At 37.6% G+C, this 26,412-nt stretch overlaps 1 protein-coding gene across 1 annotated transcript in view; it reads left to right on the top strand.

The window, feature by feature from the left end:
• CWC27 (CWC27 spliceosome associated cyclophilin) overlaps positions 1 to 26,412 on the top strand; it is a 114,396-nt gene that overhangs the window by 59,679 nt on the left and 28,305 nt on the right. The window contains exon 5 of the mRNA XM_037372643.1: positions 14,537 to 14,634. Coding sequence (XP_037228540.1) covers positions 14,537 to 14,634 — 98 coding nt within the window. The remainder of the gene's footprint in view (positions 1 to 14,536; positions 14,635 to 26,412) is intronic.

Raw genomic sequence — 26,412 nt, 5'->3', positions numbered from 1 at the left:
CAAAAACCAAGCAAAAAAAACCAAATATATTTTTTGTACCTTTAGACGTGGACCTCTCCAGTATGGAAAATATCACTGTACACTTACATGCTGCTAAATCAAAGTAATAAATGTCAGGTTTTTAGAAGTCATAATTGATTTAAGAATAACCTATGCTGGATTAGATCAAAGATGCATTTAGCCAAATATCCTGTCTCTTGACAGTGGCCAGAAGCAGGTCAGTTCTAAGATACTACGGGGGAACTTTTTCTGTTGCCAACAATTGCGATTTTAGGGTTTATTTAGTCAGAAGGTTCATTTGGCCTGTTGTGTTTAATATTCTTCGGTGTATTTTTCTTCCGTGAATAGATGTAGCTGCTTTAACCTGTTTGTGCTTTTGGTCTGTATGACGTCTTGTGACAGTACATTCCTCAATTTGATTGTAGCCAGTGTGGACAATATTTCCTCTTGTTTATTTTAAATCTGCTGCCTGCAGTTTCATTTTATACCAGCAAGTCCTTGTCATATGAAAAGTAGTGAATAACACCCATAGCTTACATTCTGTTGAAGACATTTCTGTCCTGTATTTGTTTAGATATCATTTTCAGGTTCATTCAAATCTCTAATTACATTGTAATTTACCTTCCATATGAAATGTCCATATCCAGCATCTCTCATCACATCCTGTATCTAATGTCTGGATTCTGAATCAAGAACAAACTTGGGAAGTGGTGCGACATGAGGGATTTCTTCTTTCAGTGGACAGCCAGAGGGACTTCATGGCCCATTCTCACTGAAATCCCAACTAAAAGTGGTCTGCTCCATCTGTCAGCATATTTAGATACAGGGGATCATAAAAATAAGGCACAGGGTTCTTAAAAGGTTCTCTTAACCATCCTTGTGTTCTGATACAGAAGTAGTTGTAGACTGAGCTATGGTGCTTGACTGGTGAGTGAGCCACAGTTTTTCCAGAGAGAGAGAATTCTCTAAATACTACTTGGCTGATTGTGAATGCATTGTACAGTGCATCTCTGAGGATCAGTTCCCTGAAGTGCTGTGTTTACTGCGTGCCTGTGTTTTCTGCCTTTTAACAGAAAATGAGAAACAAGGAGCAGGATGCTGCTGCCAGAGCATCTCATCCAGCCCCTACCTAGCACTCTCTGTCTTCAGGAGCCCCTCACACTTAGACAAGAAGTATGTTGTAAGACAGAAAAATTGTTCTGACAGTGGAAATCCTGGCTTTTGACTTTCCCAGAAAGTCCTGCACCTTCACTCTGTCGCATCATGTACATGTGGTCCCTTCATGTGACAAGAGTGCTTGGGAAAGGCAGTGCTCCAGCTCAGTTTTTTTTTCTTCCTGCCAGAAAAATTCTTTCCAGTCTGCTCTCTCTTGTCTGGATCAGAGGAGCCCCTAGAAGAGGGGCAGCCGGGAAGGATCTTCAGGCTGGATGAATCACCCTGTTGGATCTTTTGAGGCTCAGATAATACTATTGGAAAGAGGATGGGTTTTTTTCGCTTTGAGTGAGGCTCAGTGATTGCTTCTAGACTTGAAACATTCTGCAAATCAGTCTTTAAACTGATACTAAGTTGATGACATTTTTATGTATAGAAAAGCAGTTGTATGTAAAGTTGAGTTTTAGAAGATTAAGTTATTTTATTTCTCTTCAGAGAGCTCATTTTCAGTCTTAGTAAAAAAAGAGAATCTACTTGCTTGTGGAGGATTACAGTAGGTAGGTTGAGTAGAATGTTTAGCTGATGTTTCAGACAATTTGGCATTGATCCTGCAAACACCTCAGCACATGCTTAACTTCAAGCCTTTTTTTACATGATTAGAACTGTTAACCACTGTGTACTCGGGGTTCTCAGTTGTAGTTTGCAGTAGCAGAACATTTGAATAGGATTTGTTTATATAAAATATGCATTATATAGAGACTGCAGAGCAGACTCACTTGGGAATAATGTTGCCATTTCGTAATAGGGAAGAATGTTAAAATCTAGAAATGTCTAAGCCAGCTAACTCTGTGAAATATTGTTGGCAAGATTGTCTTTTTTGAATCTGGCTTTTCAATATAATTACAAATCAAGTAAAGTTGAATGTTTGTTTTATTTAAGGCTGCTCCTGTGACTGAATTTACTATTTTGTATAGACAGGTGCTGTGGCAGGTCAGAAATGTATGCTGTATGTCTGTGGTGACTATATTTTACAGTGTCTGATAGGTTTTTATGGAAGTAATTTGGTGATCTCATCAACAACAAGTCTATTGTTTCATTACTATCAGATTCAGTGTGTTTGTGATTAAATGAGCAGAATGGAGAACATGAAGGGAGTGCTGTTCACTTTGCAATCATTCCCATCTGTTATAAATTTTTATCAGATGTTGGGAAACAGCAGGCAAAACTCAGAGCAAGTGTTTTACCCAGTTTCCAAGAAACAGTGATATGTAATTGGCGTATGTTGTGCTCTTAGTTCAATCTGTCTATTTAGATATTTGATATCCTATGGTATACTGGTATTAATAGAGTATCTAGAAAGCTATTTTCATCATTCCTCATGTGATTTTCTTTTGAAGGCTCTGGTGCGGATATATATATTTTGGTACTTGTGAGCATTCATGGCACTTACTATAAAATGGAGAGTCAGAGTGAGATTTGGAGAGGAAAATCTCTGTTAGGCATATGCTGCTGTCGTAAGCGTCTTTGCCTCTGTTGACGATGTATTGGCCAGTACTGTTTGCCTCAGAGAAGTGGGAGAGGAATCCATCAGCAATACACATCAGCTGATTTATAATTAGATGGTGCCAAGGAATGAAGTCTTACATTCCTGAAATTCATTTTTATCATTAGTTGTTCTAAGTAGATGTTCCTGGTTTTCATGTAAATGTCTGAGATACTTTTAATAATGTGAAGGCTCTTACTCCAAAGAAATTATCTGTGAAAGAATTGTGTGGTCTTATCTGAAGAGTGAAAAATATTTTATCTTTTTTTTCCTAAATTACTGAGATTTTACAGTCTCCTTGACTCAGATATTAGAAGTCTGTAACATTTGTGGTTTTCCTGGGTTTTTTTAATGTTTCCTTTGTTTAATTTTCTTTCTGAAGTGAGTAATTCCATCTTCATGTCAGGGGCGATTTTTCATGGTGGGAATAATCTTTGTTATCCTTTCTGGAGTTTCCTGTATTATTGTGTTGGCCATTTTGACATGGGTTATCCAGATTCATTTATAGTATTCTAAACTGAACAGTATTGGCTGTCTCTGATAGTGCCACTAAAATACTTCTTGTATTATTCTGCTTAATAACTGTACCTTTTATGTTACTGTTTTCCACAACTATGTGTTAGTAGAGGTCTTCATTGAGCTGTCAGTAGTAAAGTTCAGAGGCTTTTCATGAATTCATTTTGAACTCATTTTGTTACTTTAGAGCTGTGTAAGGTGTACGAGGATTTCCCTCTGTAGTCTCCTTCAATTTTGGAAGACAGGTCAATCAGAATTTCTGAGAACCTGACTGTGGCCATTTGTTCTATTCTCCATTCCTGAGTTACAAGCATGAGAAATCACTGAATTTTGACTGGGCTTTACTGAGCACCTGATTTTGGATCTTCTGGAAATGTCACCATCAAGTACCTCACTCAGTTTTTTAAGTGTATTTAATTTGAACTATTAATTTTGCCTTATCAAAAGTTTATTGCTTATTCTTTTCTCAATTTGGCTATTTTTTGTAACCATGTGCTTTGTTTTCAATCCATTTCTCACCATTTGCTTTCTCTTTTTTTTTTTTTTTTTTAAAGACTCATTTGTGAAGGCTGTTTGAATACTTAGAGCTGTTCACCTTATCCATTACTCTGTTCATCCACACTTTCACCAACACATTGGAATGAAACTACTAGTTCATTGAGATAACACAGAGACTTACTGTACAAGCTTATGTTCATTGTATTAGTTACTTAAAGCAACTCACCAGAAGCTGCCATGAGGTTTACTGTTTTTCCTTGGTCATCCCTTTTGTTCTAAAGATACAGTGTTTGTTAGTCATCTGATACAATGTTGTTTTTAAGGTGAGTTAATGGAACAGCCATTCCCGACATCCTTCCAGAGGATGTACTCCAGAGTTTTATCACACTTTAATATGTTGGTATTTCTTCTCCTGACACCTCTGTCTCTGATCTTGTCTCATCTTTATGTCCAAGTCAGGTCAGATACTTAAGAGTTTTCTCCCTAGCACCTTCTTTTGAGAAAGCTGACACGAATCAGTCATTTATCTTATCGGCAGTGGTTTTGTTTTCCTTTATTGTTCCCTTTAATCCCATGTGACCTAGTGACCTCTTCCTTCTCTTATGTTTTCTTGTTTTAATTAATTCAGTCATTTTAGCATTAATACCTTCAGCTGTTTCCTCTTTAAAACTCATCATAGCCCCTTTTATACATCTTTTAACATGTGACCTGCTACAATCTGTTCTGACAGCCCTGTCTTTAGATTTACAGATACAAAATTATTTGCTTTGAGTAACCTCTTAAACTTTGTCCTTCAGTCACACTTAAATTCCTTGTGTTTCTGGTCCCCTTTTTTGTGAGGTTTGCATTGCATCTAATACTTTTTTGTTTCACAGGAAGCATCTGTGTTAAAAGCATTTACTACTTTTATCTAAAACATTACAACTTGTCTGACTTGCCTGGTGAAACCACCCTTGTAAGTTTTCATATTGACTTACAGATTTGGTTTGCTTCCTCTAAAATGGTAGAACAATATGATATAATGTTCTAGATTTGAAAGTAAGAATAATTAAAGAAAACAATTAGCGGCTAATCGAAAAAATGTGTTGAATTGGTTTACTAAAACAGATTCTGCAAAAGTAGCCTGTCTCTAGGTATTTCCTGAGAAAAAGTAAGCTTTTTTTCTAGGCTAAATATATATGATAAAACATTATTCTGGACTAAGCTGGAGGAAATGGTTAAAATGAAAGTGAGGGGAATATAGATCAAGAACTGTAAGATAGGTAAGAAGTTGGTTAAAGGAGAATATAAATGATGTTGAAAGAGCAGCTATTGTTTTGGGTCAAATTTATTAGAATAGTTTTTATTTCAGGTTTTCGGTAATACTTTAAATATTAAAACAAACAAAACAAAATCCCCAAAGTTTGTTAAAATAATCTTGTAAATAGTACAGAGTTGGAAAGTAATGTAATGAGATGGGATTAATTTGGGTAGGAATATCCTAATGGAAAATTGGATGATCTCGAAGCTTGAATAATAGAAATAGGGTGAAGCTTAACAGTCATAGGATCATGCACGAATTTACCCTGCAAGCTGTCATCCAGAAGTGACAGAGGAGGGAAACCTCTTAATTACAACAGCTGTGAATGACCAGTGTGGTGTGTAATTACAAAAAAAGAATAAAGGCAAGTGCATTTCTGTGAAGCATTAACTAAGCATTTAGAATCCAGATACATATGCTATTGACCTGGATGAGAGATGCTGGCAATCTCCTCCAGTTTTTCTGTTTATTTGTTTTAGTTTAATGGTGTTGCTGTCTTACATTAGCCACAGTTAGGTTCTTCTCTTACATTGTGAAAATTTAGGTTCTTCTGTCTGTTCCAGAACCTGCTTTGAACATGGATGTGCAGATAATGCATAAAATCAGCTTTAAGTTAAAACTATGATATATGCTTCTATATGTACCCTAATGCATACATCTGCAGTTTCTGGCAGTGTGACTGGTGGCTGAGCAATGTAAGCAAAGAAAGTTTGTAGGGAAAGCTAATACCTTTTATTAAGCAAACTGGAAGAAAAATAAACTAGCTGAAGAAGAGCTCATGTGCACTGAAACCTGTGGGGTTTTTTTCCCTCTCCATCTGTCTTAGTTGCCATAATGGAATAGATCACTTCCCCCGTTATATCTTTCTTCTTCTTGCACAAGTTTATACTTCATGCTCTGCCTGTGGGCACTGCTATTTTGCTAAGCTTCTCCCAACAGAGTAAAATGGTAATGTTCTTCATCAGTTTCGGCGAGTGAGAATTCATTGGTTAGTGCTGTGATGACATAAATGACATACAGTGTCATTTATAATCCAATATGCCTAATTACATTAAAATAGAGTGCCAGTTATCTGATGCTTTAATTATGTGATCTGCTTATTCACACTCAGGTTTATGGAAATGGAAAGACAATAGTCTTTGATCATGCCAGTCCTATTAGATTGCAGCACTGAAGTCTTTCAGTAGTCCTAGATAAAATGTATAAATATTGGTAGTTTGTCCATAAATTCTTTCAGTGCAGGAGTTTAAACAAAGACTTACAGTACTAATTTCAAACTGTAGTTTACCAATTACTGTTAGAATCAAAACCAGCATTAAATGTTAGCATTAGTGTTAGCACATGTGTCCACACAGGGCCCAGCAGCTATATATTAAAATACAGGTTTCCAGTGTCAAGACCTGCTGAATATGTCTCCCACCATTTTTGTATCATCATCTTACTTGAGATATGACTGTGGTGTAGCATTTGTAGAAGTCAGACAGATATATATCTGGTTTCTACAGCAAAACAAGGCTGGCAAAAAGACACTGTGTGTTTTCCAAACCTACAGGGTTTTTTCTCATTTTTACAGCTGTAAAATTTTTGCAGTGTCAGAGATGAACAATAATGTAATCCAGACAAAAATAAGATCCCTGAACCCTAGAAAGGTCTTATTTTTACATAGAAATGGGGGAATTTACTATCCATTCCAAGAACTGCAGGTTCCCCAAGGGGCAGAAGGGGGAATATCAGAAAAGGCTTCAAATCTGACATTTTAGAGCAGACATTTCTCTTGATTCTTCCACACATTCTGCACATCAGGTAGTTGTACAAGTCTGACATTTTATATTGTTTCATTTTATTGTTAGTGGTCTATTTAGAAATACTACTTGTATTTTAACTTAAAATTGGAATTTTCAAACAACATATTATGCATTTTTTTAGTATCTAGCAGAAACTGAAAGCTGTCATCTGAACAGGGGTTCTTCCTCATTGTTCCTGATATTAAGGTGTCCACTTGTCTGTTCTACAATGACTTTACCATATAAATCATGGGTGCTATTGACATCATCGGCATTGAAAATTGTCATTAGTAAATTTAAGAAAGAGAACATGGAATGTGCTTTTTACCTTAATACCTTTGGGAAAAGAAATGCGACTGCGTTGAATCCAGGACTTCCTTCCAGGCTATTAGCTTACATTATGAAGGGATACAGTTGTACTACAGCTCGATTTTTACTTGGTTTATCTAAACTAAACTAGAATAATCTATTCTGCCATGAAATTAACATGACCAGTGTTAAAGTATATTAAAGTACTTCAGTATTAATTTTATTTTATTAAGGTGTTAAAGGATGCTGCTCATGTAAAAATTAAACTTATGTGACAATCTTGACATGCTTTTATTATAGATAACATTTTAAAAATATGAAGTAAACTGAATAAGAGTATTTTTTTTCTTGTTCTGATATGTATACTTTGAACAACACTCACTAAATAATGTTACTATTTATGGATACCAGTTAGTAATTTTCCTCTGATGATACTGAATGAGAAGACAGCAAAAGCAAATGAAAGGAAATGGCCTTTAAAAACAATAAAACCAACGTAATTATAACACCATAAAAAGAGGAAGGGAAATAACATGCTATGCCATCAAAAATAATAATTTAATGTAATACTTTTTATTACAGAAGACAGTACTTCCCTGAATAAATTCTTGTTTCAACTACAGCATATCTTTTAGAAAAATACACAGTCCAGTGATGTAGAATACATCATAACCTTTCAGTTGTTCAGTCACTGAACAGTTTCTCCATTATAAATTCACATTTACCTGAGTGAATCCTCTGACTGTGAGGCTCTCTGTATAGTTTTGGCACCATCTGAGTACCTAAGTTTTGAAAGAATGTGGCCTTGTTTAATATTGTGTGTGCAGGGTCAGTGATGACTGTGTGCTAGGATAACCTCAAGCAGGTTGGCCCTAGGGGCTTAGGTGCCGTTTAGAGGGGGAAAGGTGAATACTCTTGAATTGTAGTGAAGTTTAGACTGGAGTTGGAATACGTTTGGAAATGTATAGAAGGCAAAGTTTTCAGGCATTTTGTGATGGGAATGGTATCAAGTGAAATTCAGCATCTACTGAGCTTTGTCATCACTGGATGGGGAATATCTAAATTACAGTTTCAAATATATGCACCCACCTTTTCCCTAAATCACAGCTGAATAAGGTCCTGTGCTTCTCTAGGTCTTATTTGTGTCTGTGTATCATATATATTTTATTAGTTACAGATTTTATATGCTTAAATAAATACAGCCAGTTATGGTTTATATATACATGTGCATGAGCCTACAAGTACAAAGAGACATATATATATATATGTATATATGTATGTATATAGAAAAAGATGGGTAGGTTTGTGTTTGTGCATATCAAGTATAATTATATGGTCACTTACACCAAAATCACAAGTAGTGTTTATTTCTGTAATCAGTTCTCTTTTCCTCTGCCAAAGTGAAGACAAATACAGAACTTCTCCTTTTTGAATTAAGAAGTTACTTTGTAAATTCAGAAGAACCCTTATTACTTGCAGCAAGACACCTTCAGTACATGGCACTTGAAAAAAAGGTTTATTTAACTTAGAATATTTGGCTAAATTTCCAATTTATTTTATTCCTTATTAACTAAGTATTAATTCCTGATTTAAAATGCTAAAGAAAACCAAAATAGATTTATTAGAGAGCTGGAGCGTGGAATATGCGATGTTGTAAAGATAACTGCAAAACCCCCTACTATTAAGAGAAAAGTGTATTGAAATATAAAGCTTTAATACCAGTACAGATAAGAGCTGAGAGATGGAAGATCTGTATAGTAAACAAGCACTGTAAGTGGGTTTTGCAGGGCTAATGTACTGAAACTCTATACCACAGCATACCACCTTGAGTTTTTGGATCTATGCTTGCTCACAACTCATCAGCTACGGGTGCAGCATAGGAAGTCTGTCCTTGTTCACTTGTGGGTTAGATCCTTAGTGACAGAACTGGGCTAAGAGTTATGTTATTAACCTTTAGTCTTGTGTTCAACCCACTGCTTCCCACTGCATTTGGTCGGGATGGAATCCTGATCTGCCAAAATCTTCTTTCTTTCAAATTCAGTAGGAGGATTAAGGTCAGGCAGTCTCCAGCAGATTGTGTGTGGAGTCTGTCCAACCGTAGGGATGTCTCTAGGCTTCTAGGATATTATAACATTATATGACTTGTGACATTAATCTCTGAAATATTTTTAGACTTGTAGTCAAGAAACTTTTAAAGATTATGTATTGAAATAATCAATGAAAAAAATCTTTTAACCTTGGGATCATAGAAAATAGAGGAAGATTTTTCAGACCAATACTTCTGCGTGTCTGAGGCCTGCTTCACCATGAAGTACATAAAACTGCAAATAAATAACGAAGGTACTTCTGCTGTATTGGAGTTAAGGGTTCACAGTCATTAGGTGCAAGCTGAATTGTTTGAGATATGTTGATCCACTTTACTGCTGGCTTAGGGATTAGCAGACAAATAGTGTTTATGGTTGAATCACAGAATTATAGAATGGTTTGACTTGGAATGGACATGTAAAAGTCATCTAGTCCAACCCCCCTGCCATGGGCAAGGACATCTTCAACTCTAATTTGCTCAGAGCCCCATCCAGGCTGACCTTGAATGTTGCCAGGGATGGGGTGTCTATCACCTCTCTGGGCAATCCATTCCAGTGTCTCACCACCCTCATAAAAAATTTATTTTATCTAATCTGAATCCAGCCTCTTTTAGCTTAAAACCATTACCACTTATCCTATTGCTACAGGCCTTACTAAGAGTCTGTCCCCATCTTTCTTGAGTACTGAAAGGCCACAATAAGGTCTCCCTGGAGCCTTCCGTTCTCCACACCGAGCAACCCCCAACTCCGCCTTTCCTCACAGGAAAGGTGCTCCAGACCTTTGATCATTTTTGTGGCTTTCCTCTGGACCTGCTTTGACAGATTTGTGTCTTTGTTGTGCTGAGGGCCCCAGAGCCAGACACAGCACACCAGACGTGGTCTTAACAGAGCAGAATAGAATCACCTCCCTCAACCTGCTGGCCATGCTTCTTTTGATGCAGCCCAGGGTATGGTTGGTTTTCTGGGCTGCAAGTGCACTTTGCAAGCTCATGCTGAGCTTCTCATCTGCTGGTGCCCCAAGCCCTTCTCCACGGGGCTGCTCTCAATCCTTTCATCCCCCAGCCTGCACTGATACCAGGGGTTGCTGTGACCGAGGTGCAGGACCTTGCACTTGGCCTTGTAGAACCTCCTGAGGTTCACATGGGCCCACTTCTTGAGCTTATCCAGGTCCCTCTGGGTGGCATCTTATCCCTCAGGTGTCATCGGCAAACTTGCTGAGGTTGCACTCAATCCCACTGTCTGTGTCATTGATGAAGATACTAGACAGTCTCAATATGGTATCCCCTGAGGGACACCACTTGCCACTAATCTCCATCCAGACATTGAATTGTTGAAATGGGAGATCAAAGACAGAATGAAGTGTTGTCAAAATATAGGGATTGTTCTGGGATATCCAAATCGAATGTGGAATAAAGTCACACTGGGAAGGGAATGTTCTGGTTTAAAAGAAATATGAAATCAGTGAAAAAGAATACTGATATGGCTATGAATATGTCAAATTAAAATACAGATACCAACAGGAAGGGCCAAAAGAGTCAATGATAACTTGATTACATTACCATGATGCTTAAAGTAAGCAAGGAGGCATCTTTTAAACAGTTTAGATGAAAAAGCAGGTGGGGGGACACCTGAGGTAGGTTATGCATTAAGTCATCTCGTATATTAAAATGGTAAAATCATTATATAGAAAATTTAAAATTACTCAATAGGTATTAATGTTCTGTGTGTGGAAGAAAGGAGTAAAAAGTTCACATCCATTAGAAAGCAGGAAGTTGGGCAGCATCTTTCATGATTAAGCATTTTCAGGTAACAGGCCTAGCTAACTTAGTCTAAAAATGTTGCTGAAAATGCAATCCTTTCTGCTGTACTGGTGTTCATTTTTAATAAAAAATGGAAAATCATGAGAATTCCAATGAACAGAACTCCTATTTCAGAGTCTAATCATGGCAAAAGGTATGATGTAGAGAAATTAAGACAAGTTAACCTTACTTGACTCCTAACCAGGTATAGCAGAATGCTTTGTTTGGTACGCTCTTCAGGAAAAAAAAAAATAGACTGAAGTTGCATCTAATGCTGGTTAGAGTGATTTTTCGAGTAGTAGATAACTTGTGTTGCCTTTTGGGGAAACTGGAGGGAGGGGATGACAGGTTTAAAAAGGATAGACTTTTTTGACTTATAAAAATAACTGTTGGTGTAGTGTTTATAGTACAGGTAGACTTGTATCAAACATTTGTTTAAAAACCACTGATATCTTTATGTTTAAAAAGACTTTATAAGAAAATGATAGGATGCATGGGAACAGACCATTACAAATAATTTGAATTGAATACCTAAGTGGCCATAATGACATAAAAACCATCTTGTCATACAATTAAATACCAGGCTGGAAATTAGAAATGCAGGGTTGTAGCTGCAGGATAGTACAACTGCTGAATGACATTTTTGAAAGAAGTGACTAAGAGGTGGGTTTAGTGTCACTGTGGAAACTCATGTGAGTGGTCAGTGCAGTGACAACCATGTGTTCCTTGGTGAGTTAAAACTAAGGTGCCAAGTGCACTATTGGCAGGGCCCTACAGGAATGCTGGAACCCATCAGTATGTCTCATTCTGAAGCTGATGTTCAAAAGGATTGTGGAACACACTGCAGGGTGTCCTGAAGTAGATGGTGGATTGAAGCTGGGAGAACATCCTTTCCTTTAAAAAGAATTCTTGAAGAAGTATAAATTACTTAGTTTGCTAAAGGGAAGCCTGAGTGGTGGCTAAGATAACAGTGTAGAGGTGATTTTTGATCATGCATTCAAATAGTTTACTAGGAAAGCTGATGCCTTCACCATGCATGGTGTCTTTAGGTTGTAACTAGATTTCAGCCTGAAGTTACCCAAGGTCTTGTAGCTCCTAGATTCTGGAGTTCCTGTCAGTCCTAGGAAACTAACGCACAGTCCTCTCAAATCAAGCCACAGCTGAACCAGGTAATTCAAAGGGATTCCTAGACCTGATTTCACTAGAAGTCTTACAGATTAAAGAAATGTATTTATTCTGAGGAAGCAATCTGAAAATTCTGGAGTTAGACAGTTTGTCCTGAAACAGTTTGACTTTTTTTTAAAAAAAAGTTTTCTGCAGAACGATTATTCTGATTTCAGTAAACTTTAGTATGATTAGGAAAAAGGAATAATCTTTTTTTATTGCTGTGTCATTCTAAAATTAGACTTCAACAGGCAGGTTTTTGGGTTTTCTTTTTTCTTACAGTGCTTTTTGGAATTAAGTATCCTAGAAAGTATTGGCAATATTACTTAGAGAAAAAGAATATGCTTTATAATTCTTGTCTTCAGAAACACTTAATACATAATTTATTGTATGCATGCACGCATATACACAGAGTTATTTCTTTGCTTGATCTTGAATACAGAACAGATGGTTGAGACTGTTATGACCATTGTACTCAGCCTATCAGTAAAGTTGTTTAAGAGCTGCTATCTTTCAGGATCTTCCAACTTCAGTCAGAAAAAGATACTGAGGGTTATACGGTTAAGAAATTGTAGTGATTACACAAAAATAGTTAAGCTAAGCTACTTCAGATAAAAGGGTAAAAGCTGTTGTTTATGTATAAGCTTACATATTTGGAAAGTTACGGCTTTCATTTACTATAAAATGTAATTAACTTGCAAAAGTTATATGAAAAAATCACTGGTAGTAGGAAATTTGGTCCATGTCATCTAGCTTTAGAAGAAATTTCTGGAAGATAGAATCCAGATTGGTGCTTAAGCAATTTCACTGAAATATTCTTCACAAACTGTGGAGATAATAGATCAGTTTTAAAGGATTGGCTACTTTTCTGTTTTCAAAATACGAAATACAGGAAGGAAGTACTTCTTGGTTTTGTATGCAACATTGGCAATGCCATTTCTGGAAAAGAAAAAACAGTCGCATGTCACTTCTTTGTTTTCTATTTGTGTGTTTTGGCCCTTCAAAATGGTGGTAAGTAGTCAGAGAATGAGTTTACACCTGCTGTGGAAGTACCTCTCTGTGTTGAGGGAGGAGGGAGGACAGCTTCGAGGCTGCAGGAAGTGGCAAGGAGATGAAGAACAGGGAGCAAGAGCAAGGGGAGAGCCTGCAGTGTAGCAGTGGGACTGAGAGAGCAGTGAGGCAAGCTTGGAGGGGACAGAGCCTGTGTAGAGACAGAAACTTTCCAGGGACAGGTGGCAACTGCATAATTGGCTACAAACCAACTACTAGGTTATATGAAACCTTAGTGCAAATGTAGGGCGCAGGTACAGACTGATTTGTAGTCCCTTATTTTAATTCTTCTCCATCAATTTGACATTTTCCTGTTTACAGAACGTCAGTTATTTCTAGTTCTGTTCCAGTAAATCTGGCTTGTGAGTATGGCCTGACATTTCTACCAGTCAGTACTTGTGGCTTCCTCTTCAGCATGCAGACTTTTTGGATTACCCTGCTCATCAACTTAACTTGGTAAAGTGAGCCTAGGAATAATAACTGTAGGAAGCATGGAGCCTCTAAGGAGCGAAGTATCAAAGTCCTTTATTGACACACTACTGATCATAGAGAGAGCTTGAAAAGGCATTTTAGAATTAGGCCGTGTAGGAATTAGGACCTTCTGTGTTCTGTGCAGAAACCTCTTTCCACGGGAGGGGGAAAAAAACCACACACACTGGAGGGGTGTGTGGGGTGTGTGTGTGCACTGAACAGTTGTCATTAGCTAGTTTGTTCTTCATACAATAATAGCTGAAGGCAACTAAGAGAAAGAGTGTGTTGTTGCTCTTACAGGAAAACTTCTGATGTGCTAGGCTTTGTTACTCATAAGTGCCACTTGTAACCCCCGCTTCCTGGGTTCCTGTCACTGCATTTTGACATTCTAAATATTGCAAACATACTTCTATTGACATGAGTGTTGTTTCTGCTGTACAACTTCTGTAAGAAAATGTTACAGTGTACTAGATTAGTGTTGTGATGCAGCTTGCTTCCGTACTACCCCCAATTTATATAAAAGCAATGGAGTTACTTGGGTTAAAACTGTCTTTTTATCCTTCCTCTATGGCTTTCTTTTCATGATGGAAAAGGAGAAATGTAGTTGTTAAAAGCTGTTAACATGCCTTAGTGTAGCTTCTGCTATGATGTTGCCATCTGTTCTGTTCTTGTGTTGTCTCTGCTAATGAAAATATGAACTTTCTTAGGTTCTAATTGATTTTTAAGCCATGTCCCTAGCATTGCTGAGTCAGTACCTTTCCTTGTTTATATCAGAGATTTACTGCCCATTGACTTCGATTCTGTTTTTTCTAAGTGGCTTTAGATTCCCAGAAGATAAATTCTTGTAAATATTTTTCTCTTTGCAGTGAGGAGCTACGGAAAGAAGTGCGACAGCTGAAGCGTGAACTGCTGGAAGCAAAGCAGAAAAAAGAAGAGCGAGGTTTAAAACCCAAAGAAAAGGAAGGTAAGAGTATATTACATCAGGTGTTGTGTAGATCTCCAGTTAACATTCCAATTTTGAAGTTTTTACTAGTTTTGTGTTATATGTGGTTAAATGTGGACACCATATTGTTGAAATTTAGAAATTTTTTTCCAATAAAATTGAATTTCCTTAATAATGGTAGTAATGTAAGGATGCCAGCATATAAATAAATTGTACAGGTGGCATTTATTCTTTCAGATGAGGTAGTATTTGTCCTTCCAAGTTGGGCAAGCTTCTGGATTTGAAATACCATGGTGTATGATTGAATTCTTTGGTGGTATATTGGGTCTTGCTGGGCCCCACAGCAGCCCTCACAGTGCTGTGCTTGGTTTGGTAGCTGGAAAGGTGGTGATAACACACCAGGGTTCTGGTGCTGCTGAGCAGGGCTCACCCCGCATCAAGGCTGTCTCTCCAGCCTTCCCCTCATCCGCACCAGTTGGGGGGGGAGAAGGGGGCAAGATATCAGGAGGGGACATAGCCAGGACAGCTGACCTAAAGTGACCAGGGGGATATTCCATACCATGTAACGTCTGCTCAGATATAAAAGCTAAGGAGAAAGGAGGAGGACAAAGCGGGGGGGCATTCATTATTTATGGCGATTGTCTTCTGGAGCAACTGCTACAGGTACTGAAGCCCTGCTTCCTGGAAAGTGGCTGAGCATCATCTGCTGGTGGGAAATGGAGAATAACAACTATTTTCCTTTGCTTCCGTGCATGTGACTTTTGCTGTTGCTTCATTAAACTTCCTTTATCTTGACCCACAAGGGTTTTTTCACCTTATTTTCTCCCCCCTCTATTCTGCTGAGGAGGGGAGTGATAGAGCAGCCTGGTGGGCACCTGGCATCCAGTCATGGTCAACCCACCACAGCTGGGTATTTACCTGTTCAAACATGACTTAGAATTCTGTCTTCTTGGCATTCTGACTTGAAAAGGTACTTAAATGCAGATGGTTAACTTTGAACTCAAAGCTGCTGACTTCAAACTTTTGTGCATCTTAGGACACCAGTGGAACTCAAATTCAGAAAGTCAGTTCCATGTGCGTTTTCCATAAACCTAAGCAGAATGGGGTCTTTCAATGCCTGCTTCCTGGTCAGAAAAAAAATATATTCTATTTCTTTCTAAATGTGCATGAGTTGCTAAGTTTATAATAGTATATAAAGTGCATGTTTTAGTGCAGGTGGATGTGTTACCCTTTAATAGCTGAACTGAAGAAAAAGAAAAAGGACTGTTTTTTAAGCACACTGGTGTTGCTAGATACATTTCTGGAGTGGATTCTTGGTCCAGTTCTCAATACCATAAGAAATATGGAAGAAAAAATAAAATTATTCAGAAAAAAAATCCAAGCAACACACAATTTATAGGAGTGATAGAAACTATAATTTCTAGAAAAATTCATGGACTCTCTTGAGCAACAGATGAGCTTGGTCAGCAGCCAGTTTGGGAAAATGAAAAATATAGTATCCTGTACTTGTGTATGAAACCTAGCACCAAATTTTACAAAGCAGCAGCTCTGAAAAAGGCCTAGTAATCATGCTCAGTTACTGAATTGATATAAACTATTGTTGGCAAGACAATGAATGCTATCACTGGCCATGTAATAAAAGAACTGCAAGCACAAAAGGTAAAGAGTAGTCCTTCTGTACATATATGATAAATTATTTTTAGTAGTGCCATGTATGGCATGTAAAACTATTGCTTCAACATTATCCCTGTTCTGGTGCCAGTTAAGTCAGAGGACTTACTGCAGAGTAATTTGAGCAAATCCACCTTTACAGTGACAGACTAAAGTAATACTTGGCCAATACTCATAGTTACTACCATGGTACAGTTTTGAAGGATACCTTTCATTTGAGGAAAGGGAACCTAAATGCCAGAGTTGTTTGGGGGTTTTACTTTCTTTGAAATAATAAGCAGGTGGAAGACAATCCTATTGGCAATCTGTAGGTAACAGCTAATGGTCAAAATAATCTTTTTGGAAAAATCTTGGTTTTCCTTGTTGTGATTACTGTCAGAGCACAGGAAGGAGTCTGTTACAGTAGCTGATGAGAAAGATATGTGGCAGGAAAGAACCTATTCAAAAAGTTCTTGGAGTACCTACACTAAAAATTCTAAGAATAAACATTTTCTAAACTTTAAGATACAATTAAAAAAATTACATGAGATGCAAATGGTGAAGGGCAAAATGATTAATGAAAATACAGTAACAGGAGATGAATGAGCAAGAAGAGAGTTCATTGTCTTTGGCTAAACAAAGAGGAAATAAACTTGAATGCTTGTTTTCATTCTCTTTAGCACAGCGGTCAACTTTGATCATATGGTTACGTATGATTGGTTGGCATAGAAAGAAGTATTCCGGTACAGAACAAGCAAGTAGAGACTACTTAGATAAATTAGGTGCATTAAAATCATTGGAACTTGATGGTGTTCACTGAAGCATATTAGGGAGTTGGCTAAAGCAGTCCCAGAGACATTAATATCAACAAAAGATTAACAAAGTGCTTTCAGAGTATTGTTTGTAATCAAACTGGAAAGCAGGATTTCTGGGAACCTGTTTATTAGTGATCTGGAGAAAACAACAGATTACCTTTACAAAATTTGCAGACTAAAAAAATATATGGGAAATACATGGGACAAGGGAAGGGGAAAATGAAAGAAAACAGTAAAGAAAAAAATAAACTCATGTGATAAGGTTGCATTTTCACATGGGGTTGTTAAACAGAAGAGCCGAGTGGCTCACTCTCTTCCCTTCCACTACTCCATGTTAGAGCTTTTACTGATGTGATTCCGTTTAAATTGGAAGAAAAGTGTGCCTTTTAGCTATGGTAGGATATATTTGTGTGGGATTGGTAGACTGAGTCAGTTCATAAAGGTTAAAAGCCAGGTCAGGATAAACAAAATACATTTACCTTGGGAGATCTTGGGCGGGGAGGAGGGGGGGAAGGGTTATAGTAAGTGGTTTGTATGTATCTCAAATGATGAGTTGCACAAACACAAGATGTTAGGTAGCACTTGGGCAGCTTAAAATCCAGAAAACATAATAATTAGAAAGCTGAGAGCAAGCTGATAGTGGCATGCTATTAAAAAAGACTAAATTGTACCATAAAATATATAAAATGGACTGTTGTATGCAAGTCAGACTCATTTTCTGTTCAGCCTGAGCAAGTCTTCAGCCTGAATCCTTTGCCCAGTTTTGGCAATTGCGCTTGGAAAAAAAACCGTACAAGGCATCTCAAGGGAGGACAGAGGAGAGCAACAAAGGTGATTGATGATCTAGAAAGCATATTTGAAGATTGTAAGAATTTTGTGTTTAGTTTAGAGAAGAGGTGACTTTGTAAAAGGAGATACATTAATGATCATTAAGAATGTTAAAGGCTACTATGGAGAATAATTTTCCATGTTCTATGGAAACACTGTGGAGAGGACAGGAGATAATAGGTTTCAATTGCAGCTGAAGAGATTTAGGTTAAATGTTAGGGAAAACTTCCCAAAGGTACCGGGATAGCTGACCTACAAAGTGGAACTTCTCAATAATGAATTAAATACTTCTTATGACTGATGTAGATAAGGTTGATCCTGCCTTTTGGGAGGAATATGCTTAGATGTTCTGTTTTTCAAGATTCTGTGAAGTACCACTTAAAAGAAAGGTAAGATGTCAACCGAATAAGGTTTTGATGGGAAGGAAAAACTAAGCATCCTGTTAATGGTGATAGTTAGGTGGAAGCATTACCAAAAGCTTTGTATTTACAGTCACTGTGAGTCTTCAAACCAAGCAGTTAAAATAGAGGCTTGGTTGTATGTCTACCAAAGTAATTCAGCAACGCAGTACTCTCTTTACTTTTTGCTTTCTCTTCATATAATCTCTTCTGGTTATCTAGTTAATTATTTTGTCTGAAAAGAGAATGTCCTAATGATGTTTTCCTTTTTGAGGAGGTCTTGCACAAAGGAATGTAATTCACTATATGATCAAAGAAGCTGAAAAATTTTCTGGTAGTAGGCAACCTACCATTACAAAACGCACACACAAAGAATAAATGTAAAAAACTCATTAAACTGAATTGATATGGTCTTGAAGGAAACTGTTGCTATATTTAGATAGAATTAACATTTACTGTTTAAAGGTGGTGACTGAAAGATAGATGAGAGATTTGTTGTATAATTGGCATATAGTTTGGATTATAAAGGATTCTGGATTAAATATAAGAACAGCTTAATTAAGAGATGAGTTTATGATGCCAAACATGTAAACATGATTGAAATGCTACTGTGAAATACCAGAATTAACTCAGCATTACCACATGGCCTTTTCATTAGATATTTAACTGAAAAATATGTTACTTGTCCTCTGTCTAGCTGTGGATGCATATTGACACTGGTAGCATAAAATAGCCATAAAGTTGCCATAAATACTGTGTGTTTTGACACCAGAATTTAGTGCAACCAATATAACAAATTGAAAAATGTCAATTGTTGAGGGAAAGAGTGCAAACAAAATATGAAGCTGTGATCATATTCTCTTCTGTGAATTGCTAGCTTTGCTGAAAGGGGTCGCCCTGTAGGATATAGTCTTTGGGAAAAGTTTTTTTTAATAAAAAAAGAGAATTTTTAATTTCCCATCCCTGCTTCTAAGGGATTTCTGTGGTATCTAATAAAGTCCAGGTACATTAATAGCTAGGTAAGTAATCAAATCTTGCTTTTCTGGTTTTCTTTATCCATGCTTGGAATATATTTTTCTATCTCTAAATCCTTTTCCAGCTCTCGGTTTGAATATTTTTTTAAAGCCAGCAGCAATCAAAATACAAGGTAGAGATTCAATCTTAAGTAATTTTTTTAGATCTGTCCTTAAAAGTTCAGGAGTCAGATTGTCTTTGCTAATTTATCAGGATAACAGCTCACTTGGCAGTATTGACAAAATTCAGACTTAGAGAGAAGAACTGAGCTTTTAAATAAAAGAAAGATTTTAAAATGTAGGGTAAGTGGTTTTTACAGTATTTTATAGGTCATCTTGTGTATGTCATTTAAAGTTTCATTCACTGTCTTTAGTAAGTAGATTATTTAGTAAGGAAGTAGATTTACTTAGTAAATAAAATTACTTTCTAAATTTGTTTAGTAAGAAGGCTTTCTGACTTTATGGAATCAAGAATAACAATGGCATAATCTGTGCCTTGCAATGTAGGGTTCACATTTGTGACTTATAGGAAAAACTAAGATTCCAGAAATAAATTTTCAATTTTTCAGGAAAAGGTGTTTTGGTTTTCTTATTTAAAAGTAAATAAAATGTTTCAAAGTATCAGCTACACCAGAATCCACATAACTTTCTCAAACATTAACATTTGATGATTAAATCACATGCTTAAATTGTTTGTAATACAAAAATAATTAGGTGATGAAAAGATCTAATTTTTGGTGTTGGCTGTTTTTGTCTTGACTTCAGCTGATGTCAGAAAGTATCAAAATGCTGACAACATCAACTGGCACTTGCTATGTACAACGGCACTCTTTCTATGATGTAGTCTTTCTGATTAGTGCTGTTATTTAAATTAGTGATCCAGTTCGCCTGTCATATAGTGTTTCCCATCTCCATTTATCCTTTAGATATGCTTTATTTCCATGTATAACTAAAGTAGCAAGATCAAAGTTTGCCTTATCTTTTGGTGTGATCCCAACACTTACAGTATGATTTAGTAATGCATGGTCCCAAAACTGTTTGATTTGGAAGGGTTAGATTTGTCCCAGTTAAGAGGAAAACCAAAACTTGAGTTGGGAGTATACTGCTGTTGTTTTTGTTGCAATCAATTAATTTTCTGCTAAGAGAAAAGAAAGAAAGGTCACAGTGAGGAAAGCCAAACGGGTGACCCCTTTCATGATGCAGAATAAATCCATCTAGAACTGATTTTATGTTCTGCTCCACTGCTACAAGGAGCTTCCCAAGCAAGTGGCCTGTGAGGTTTAATTAGTCATAGGCACAGTTCCAGTTTGTGGTAAATTTACTGTAACAGGTTGTCCTGGTTATTATCAGACATTTTCTTTCATCAGAAGGTGGAGCACCAGGTTCAGTTTTTGCAAAGAATGCTCTGTTGACAGGGCTCTTCCAGTGGGATTATTCAGTTGGTGGAATACTTTGGAAAGTCCAGTATCCACTGAACCTCATGTGGTTTAAGGCTCCTTTTCAACAAACCATTAGCTCTTTCTATCATCCCATTTGATTTGAGGCAATATGGGGTGTGGGATACCCATTAAATCTCTTGTTTTGCCCAATTTTGCACCTCCTTGCATGAGAAGTGGGAGCAGTTATCACTTTGGAAGGTGTCAGGAGTAGGCAAACTTGAGAACCAAGATGATAGCCCCTGTATTGTATTTTGTCCGTCGGCACTTAGTTGCTGTAAAGAGTCCAGATTCTACTTCTACACCTGTTAAAATATATTCATACCCAGCTAGGGTTTCAGCGGGTGAATATAATTGATTTGCCAGGTAGACCATAAGGTTTTACCTTTGCTAATGTACAAAGGTGGTACTTTAGTGGGGTGATCTGTTCATTATCTTAATTTACACTGGGAACATTCTGTAAGAATAACTTTACAAGTTTTCCTGTGTCGAGGCCAGCCTTTGCTCTGTGCAGCAAAATGAAGTACTTCTTTATCTGTATGAAATGATTTTTGATTTAGCTGTTCTCCCAAAGAATACTACTCAGGATTTAAGGAATTCCCTAGTTTTATCTTACTGCTTTTGGTCAACTCATCCACCTTTTTATTCCAGTTTGTAGCTGGCTCATTGTCTTTGGCATGAGCTTTTACCCATCCCATCCTGAATGGTGTTTTCCTGACTATATCTAGTAGTAATTGCCAATCTTGAGTTCTCCATACTAGAGGTCTGTTTACCTCCTAGTGTAGGGATGCCCACTGACAGAACCATTGTGTGGTGCCAGCCCACACAGCATAGGAGTCTGTGTATGTAATCGTTGCTCCATTCTGTGCTGCCAAAACAACTGCCCTTAATTCTCCTGCTTGTGCACTACCTTTACCACCTTCTATTACTTGTCTGCCAGCAGCAATATTTAATGCAACAGCCTTGTATTGCTGTTTACTGCGTATTCTTTTTGCTGAGGCGTCAGTGAACCAAATGTCTTCTGATGGTGTTCCCTCACTGAAGGGGAGGCGCATTTAAAATTGGTGAAGGTTTAAAATGTTGTTGTAATACTGATGAGTCTACATTTACAGCCATTTGTAATTTGGAAACTTTAGAAGGTCCTTTGGTTAATTTCATTCCTTCTGCAGTTTCTGTCAAACAAGCATACCGTTTTCTGACTGTAGGTTTTTGTGCAGCTCCTTCTGGGGGAACAGGCCCCTTTAGGATTGCTTCTAGCAAATTAAGTGGTGCTCTGGTTTGTATGGGTTGTCCCTGGAGTATTTTCTCAACATGTTTTACTGATTGGACTAAAGACAAAAATCCCTTTTCCCACTCAGAATATCTTGGCTTTGTCTCTTTAAATGCAGTCAAGCTGAATAATAAAGGTCTTTTTGGTCCATCAGAGCCAGTTTGGAAGAGGTTACAGTAAGTACCATGTTCAGCAAAACCCCATTCTGAAGTAATAAGGTTATGGGGGTGTGCTGATCCCAACGAGTGATATGTTTTTATTCCTCTATTAAGAGTTTTAACTGCTTCTTCATGTTCTGGGTTCCATTTCCATAGTTTTCCTTTTCATAAAGTAAGTATAGTGGGTGCGCAATGATAGAACAATCCCAGTATATGTTTTCTCCAATATCCTGGAGTGCCTATGAGCTGTTGTTATTCTTTCCTAGATTGGGGCAAATGCAGTAGTTTTGTTATTCTCAAGGTAACTGGAGGAATCATTGCACTAACTGTTGTCCACCAAGTACCCAAAAACTTCACTTCTCTAATTGGTCCCTTACATTTTTCAGATAGGATCACAATTTCTGCTTCATTTAGTGCTTGCCTTACTGCTATTGCTGCTTCCCTCATCTTTTCAGGGGAATCTCCTCCTGTTGTAATATCATCTATATTTTGGTATAGTTTCACATTCTGAGGAAGTGAGACTGTTTGTAAAGTTCAGCAAGTATAAGCAATTACAGGTGTGTGTTTATACCCTTGTAGTAGTCTGTTGAAGGTACATTGTGTACCTTCCCAAGTAAAGGCAAATTTCTTTATATCTTACTGTCATAAGGGGACCATGAAGAACTTGCCATTTACATCTAGTGCTGCCATCCATGGCTGCTTGTAGGGTGGCTGCTAGGGTTGTAATATTAGGTACTGCATCTGTTAGTGGGTCTGTATTAGCACTCAAGCACCAGTAATCAATTGTAAGACAGCATTTCCTGTCCAGTTTTCAGACTGGCCAGACTGGTAAATTTTATGGGGAGTGGGTTCTGAGGTTCTGGAGATGATTTGTTGGTTTTCCACATCAGCTCTGACTTCAAAAATTCGTTTTTGTGCTGCAGCAGGAATTAGGTGTTGTAGTACATTAGTAATTTTTGACTCAGGGAGTACATTTGTTGTGTGGAGTACACACCCTGTAGCTTCCTGATATTTATCAGGGTTGGGGTCGATATTTGAACTGAAGGACCATAGCTGCAGTCTGGCAGGCGCCAGGTCTGGCCATTCAAAACATCAAACCCCAGAATGTTTTCTTTGTGATCTTTAATCACAAAGGGTTTAGATGACATGCGCATCTCGCCTGGGAGCCATGAATTAACCCTAGTGGTTTGACAAATAACACTTGCTCTGGTTATTTCAGTGGTTTTAACTCTTTGCTATCTGGGTCATATACGCAGCCTCTTGGCTTCCTGCTAACATTGAAGTGTGTACACCTGTATCTATTAAAAATTCTAGCAATTGTCGTCGAGGGCCAAATGGATTTAGAATGTTTGGGCTGTTGTTACCTATGCATTGATAGGGTTCCACTTACTGCACAGACAGGCCAAATTCTTGACCAAGGGCTATTTGGGTTTTGGTCTCAAATTTCGAGGGAGAAAGTGGCTATCACCCTCTCGTGGAGCTGATGATGGTGTCTGAGTGTTTGGAGTGTTTACCGTCCTACTGCTATTAGTGCGTCTCTGCACTGTGTGAATTAGATCTTGGATAATGCTGGCAGGTTGCCTCTGAATTACAACTCTTGGGATGCCTATGCTTGATCATATAATTCTCTCCACCTCTGAGTCTGGGTGGATGATCAAAGGGTCCATCCTATTCAGGGATGATGGTATAACTTGCCTGACATTACAGCCTGTATTTTTGGTCTCACTAGGTTGATCACTGTATCCAGCTGTCTACACACTAGGGCTTCGTTATATGATGCTGAAGTCAGTGTCTTCTAATTTCATCTTGTTTTGCAATGAGATGTTTGAGCGTAGCAGGGGCTTCCTTAATTAATGGTTTCAGCATATCATGATTTACAATTGCCAGTGTAGGGGCATCAACAGGATGGTGCTCATGCGTCATGTGGATCCAGGCAGCTCTTGTAATAGCTGTGGAGACCTTGTTCAAAGGTTTAATGGGTTTTGACAGGGGTTTTCCTCTTTCCAGTGTATCTATTCCACTAGCCCAGTATGCCACCCTGCTTGTTACTGAGTGGGATCATCTGGGGGCCCAGGCCCAGCATTTATAAAGACACCAGCACCCCAAAAGCCATTGGCTTCATTGCTGTTTAGTAAGATTCTGTCTCCTCCAATTGAACATACTTGCCATAAATACTCAATTCAGTCTCACCTGGCTTATGGCCATAGCACTATTGTGAATTAGCCATCTGAATTGGATTGAATGGGGTTGTTTTTCGGGTACAGTCTCCTGCTCCACCCCGAGGTCCAAAAGTTCCTTCTGTTTTTATAATGGGTCTGTTTTCATATTAAGGGAGGCTTGAGGCAGGTAAAAAAGTGTTTTCCCCAGTTTGTTGTTGTCGGGTTCACCCCATATACTTGAATCCCATTCTTCAGGGGTTGCAATTCATTTCGTAATTTGTACAATGTCAGGGAGGTTGGGAGCCCACATAAGCATAATTTCAACCTTTTCTTCCAGTTTTTGTTTTTTTCTGGTTTTCTTCCTCTAACTGTTTCTGCAGCTGCTCAGTTTTCAAAGATAGTAATAACTTGGCTGCCTTTCTGCCTTCTATTTCCTCTTTCAGATTTTGTTTCTCTTTATTGCTATTCTTCTTATCCCAACAAGCAGCTTCTATGCAGGTGCCTAACATTTTGCAAATAATTCCTTTCCCTTTTCCATGTTCTGTAATTGCCTCTGGCCACCTTTAACTGTTTTTCTCCAGCTTCCTGATCATGCCAATTATCATGAGCCCATTCTTCTGAAAATTTAGGACTTGGATTTATTCCATGTTTTTGTAAGTAATCAGTGATATCACTTGCCATCCTGCTGACTACACCACTTAGTCACAAACGAGTGGTTTAGGTTAAGTCATGTAAAGAATCACCATCAAAGGTATAAGTGAAATAGTTTTAATAGGAATTTGTGGGAGTGCAACTTCACAAAGTTCAATGGCAAGGTTCACTTTATTGCTTACTACATAGATAAATTACACAAAGAAGAAACAAATTAAGATTAAGCTGGAATGATTTACACAGAGATTAAAAATGTAAAAGGTTAAGGGAGAACCCTCCCTTTGAGTCCAGAGGTTCAGAATGGACCTCTTTGCTTTCCAAACTGTTAATAGAATTTAGGTATGGCTAGATCCAATCTTAACCTCAGATTTGGTCAATGGTTTATATCTAAAGGATATCAGAAATATTCACAGTTTAAGGTTGATCATAGGATTTTAACAGCACTTAATCATTGGTTTATCATTTACAAAGTGAATCAAATAGATTTTACTTAAATTATAACTTAACTATGGATTCAAAATATTAATACTTAGGCTATAGTTACTATGAGGTTACTAAATTCACATGCACATGCACACAGTATTAAGGAAAAATAATCTCACACACAAACTCATAAAATAAAGAAAATGGGAAAGCCACAACAGTGGAAGATACTTCAGGTTTGTACTAGAAAACTGAACATGAATTTACACTGTGATGTGGCTGTGATTGTGTGGTCATTGCTACAAAGGCATTAACTGTAAAAGCACAGTTGTACTACTGTACTCTGTTCCAAGTATCATACCACCAAAAAAAGACACTGGAAACAACTGGACAACCACCACCCCCAAACTAGCAGAAGACTACATGAACTAATTTATTGGGAAATACTTGAAGATATGTTTAATTTAGGTAGAGTGGGATGGCAGGGTGGAATCTTAATTGTTTAAAGATGGTAAGTGAAAGAAATGAAGGATACCTTTACTGTGAAACAGCCATTTACAACTGAAAAATAACTGTAGACCCTAGAAACACTTTAGTTTGAATATAATGCAGTGTAACAGCAGTAAAAGTGTTGTACCTGAGCAAGTAAGTTTGCCTCAAAGTTAAAAGCATTTATTATATCTCACTTAGTAATTTTTTGTTTATTGAACTAAATTTTCATCAATGTAATAAAACTGTCAATATGTGAGACAGACTGCTAGATGTGTAACAGTTTACCTGTTCCGCATTAATTTACATATAAGAAATTACATATATTTAAAACCAATTACTGTGAGGAAATGAATGTGTGTGTAGCAGGAGATTTTTCTACTGTTCTCTGCCTATCCTCTTGGGGAATGTGGGATGGAGAGTGAGTTGTGTCATGCCGCATCAGGTATGTCTATCCAGATGGTGCAGACACTAGCATGGTGTCTGCCTATGCTGTGAGCATTAGGAAA

This window comes from Falco rusticolus, chromosome Z (assembly GCF_015220075.1).
Source record: "Falco rusticolus isolate bFalRus1 chromosome Z, bFalRus1.pri, whole genome shotgun sequence".
Lineage (NCBI taxonomy): Eukaryota > Metazoa > Chordata > Aves > Falconiformes > Falconidae > Falco > Falco rusticolus.
The sequence above is the reverse complement of the archived record's forward strand: the minus strand, read 5'-3'. Positions and strand labels throughout refer to the sequence as shown.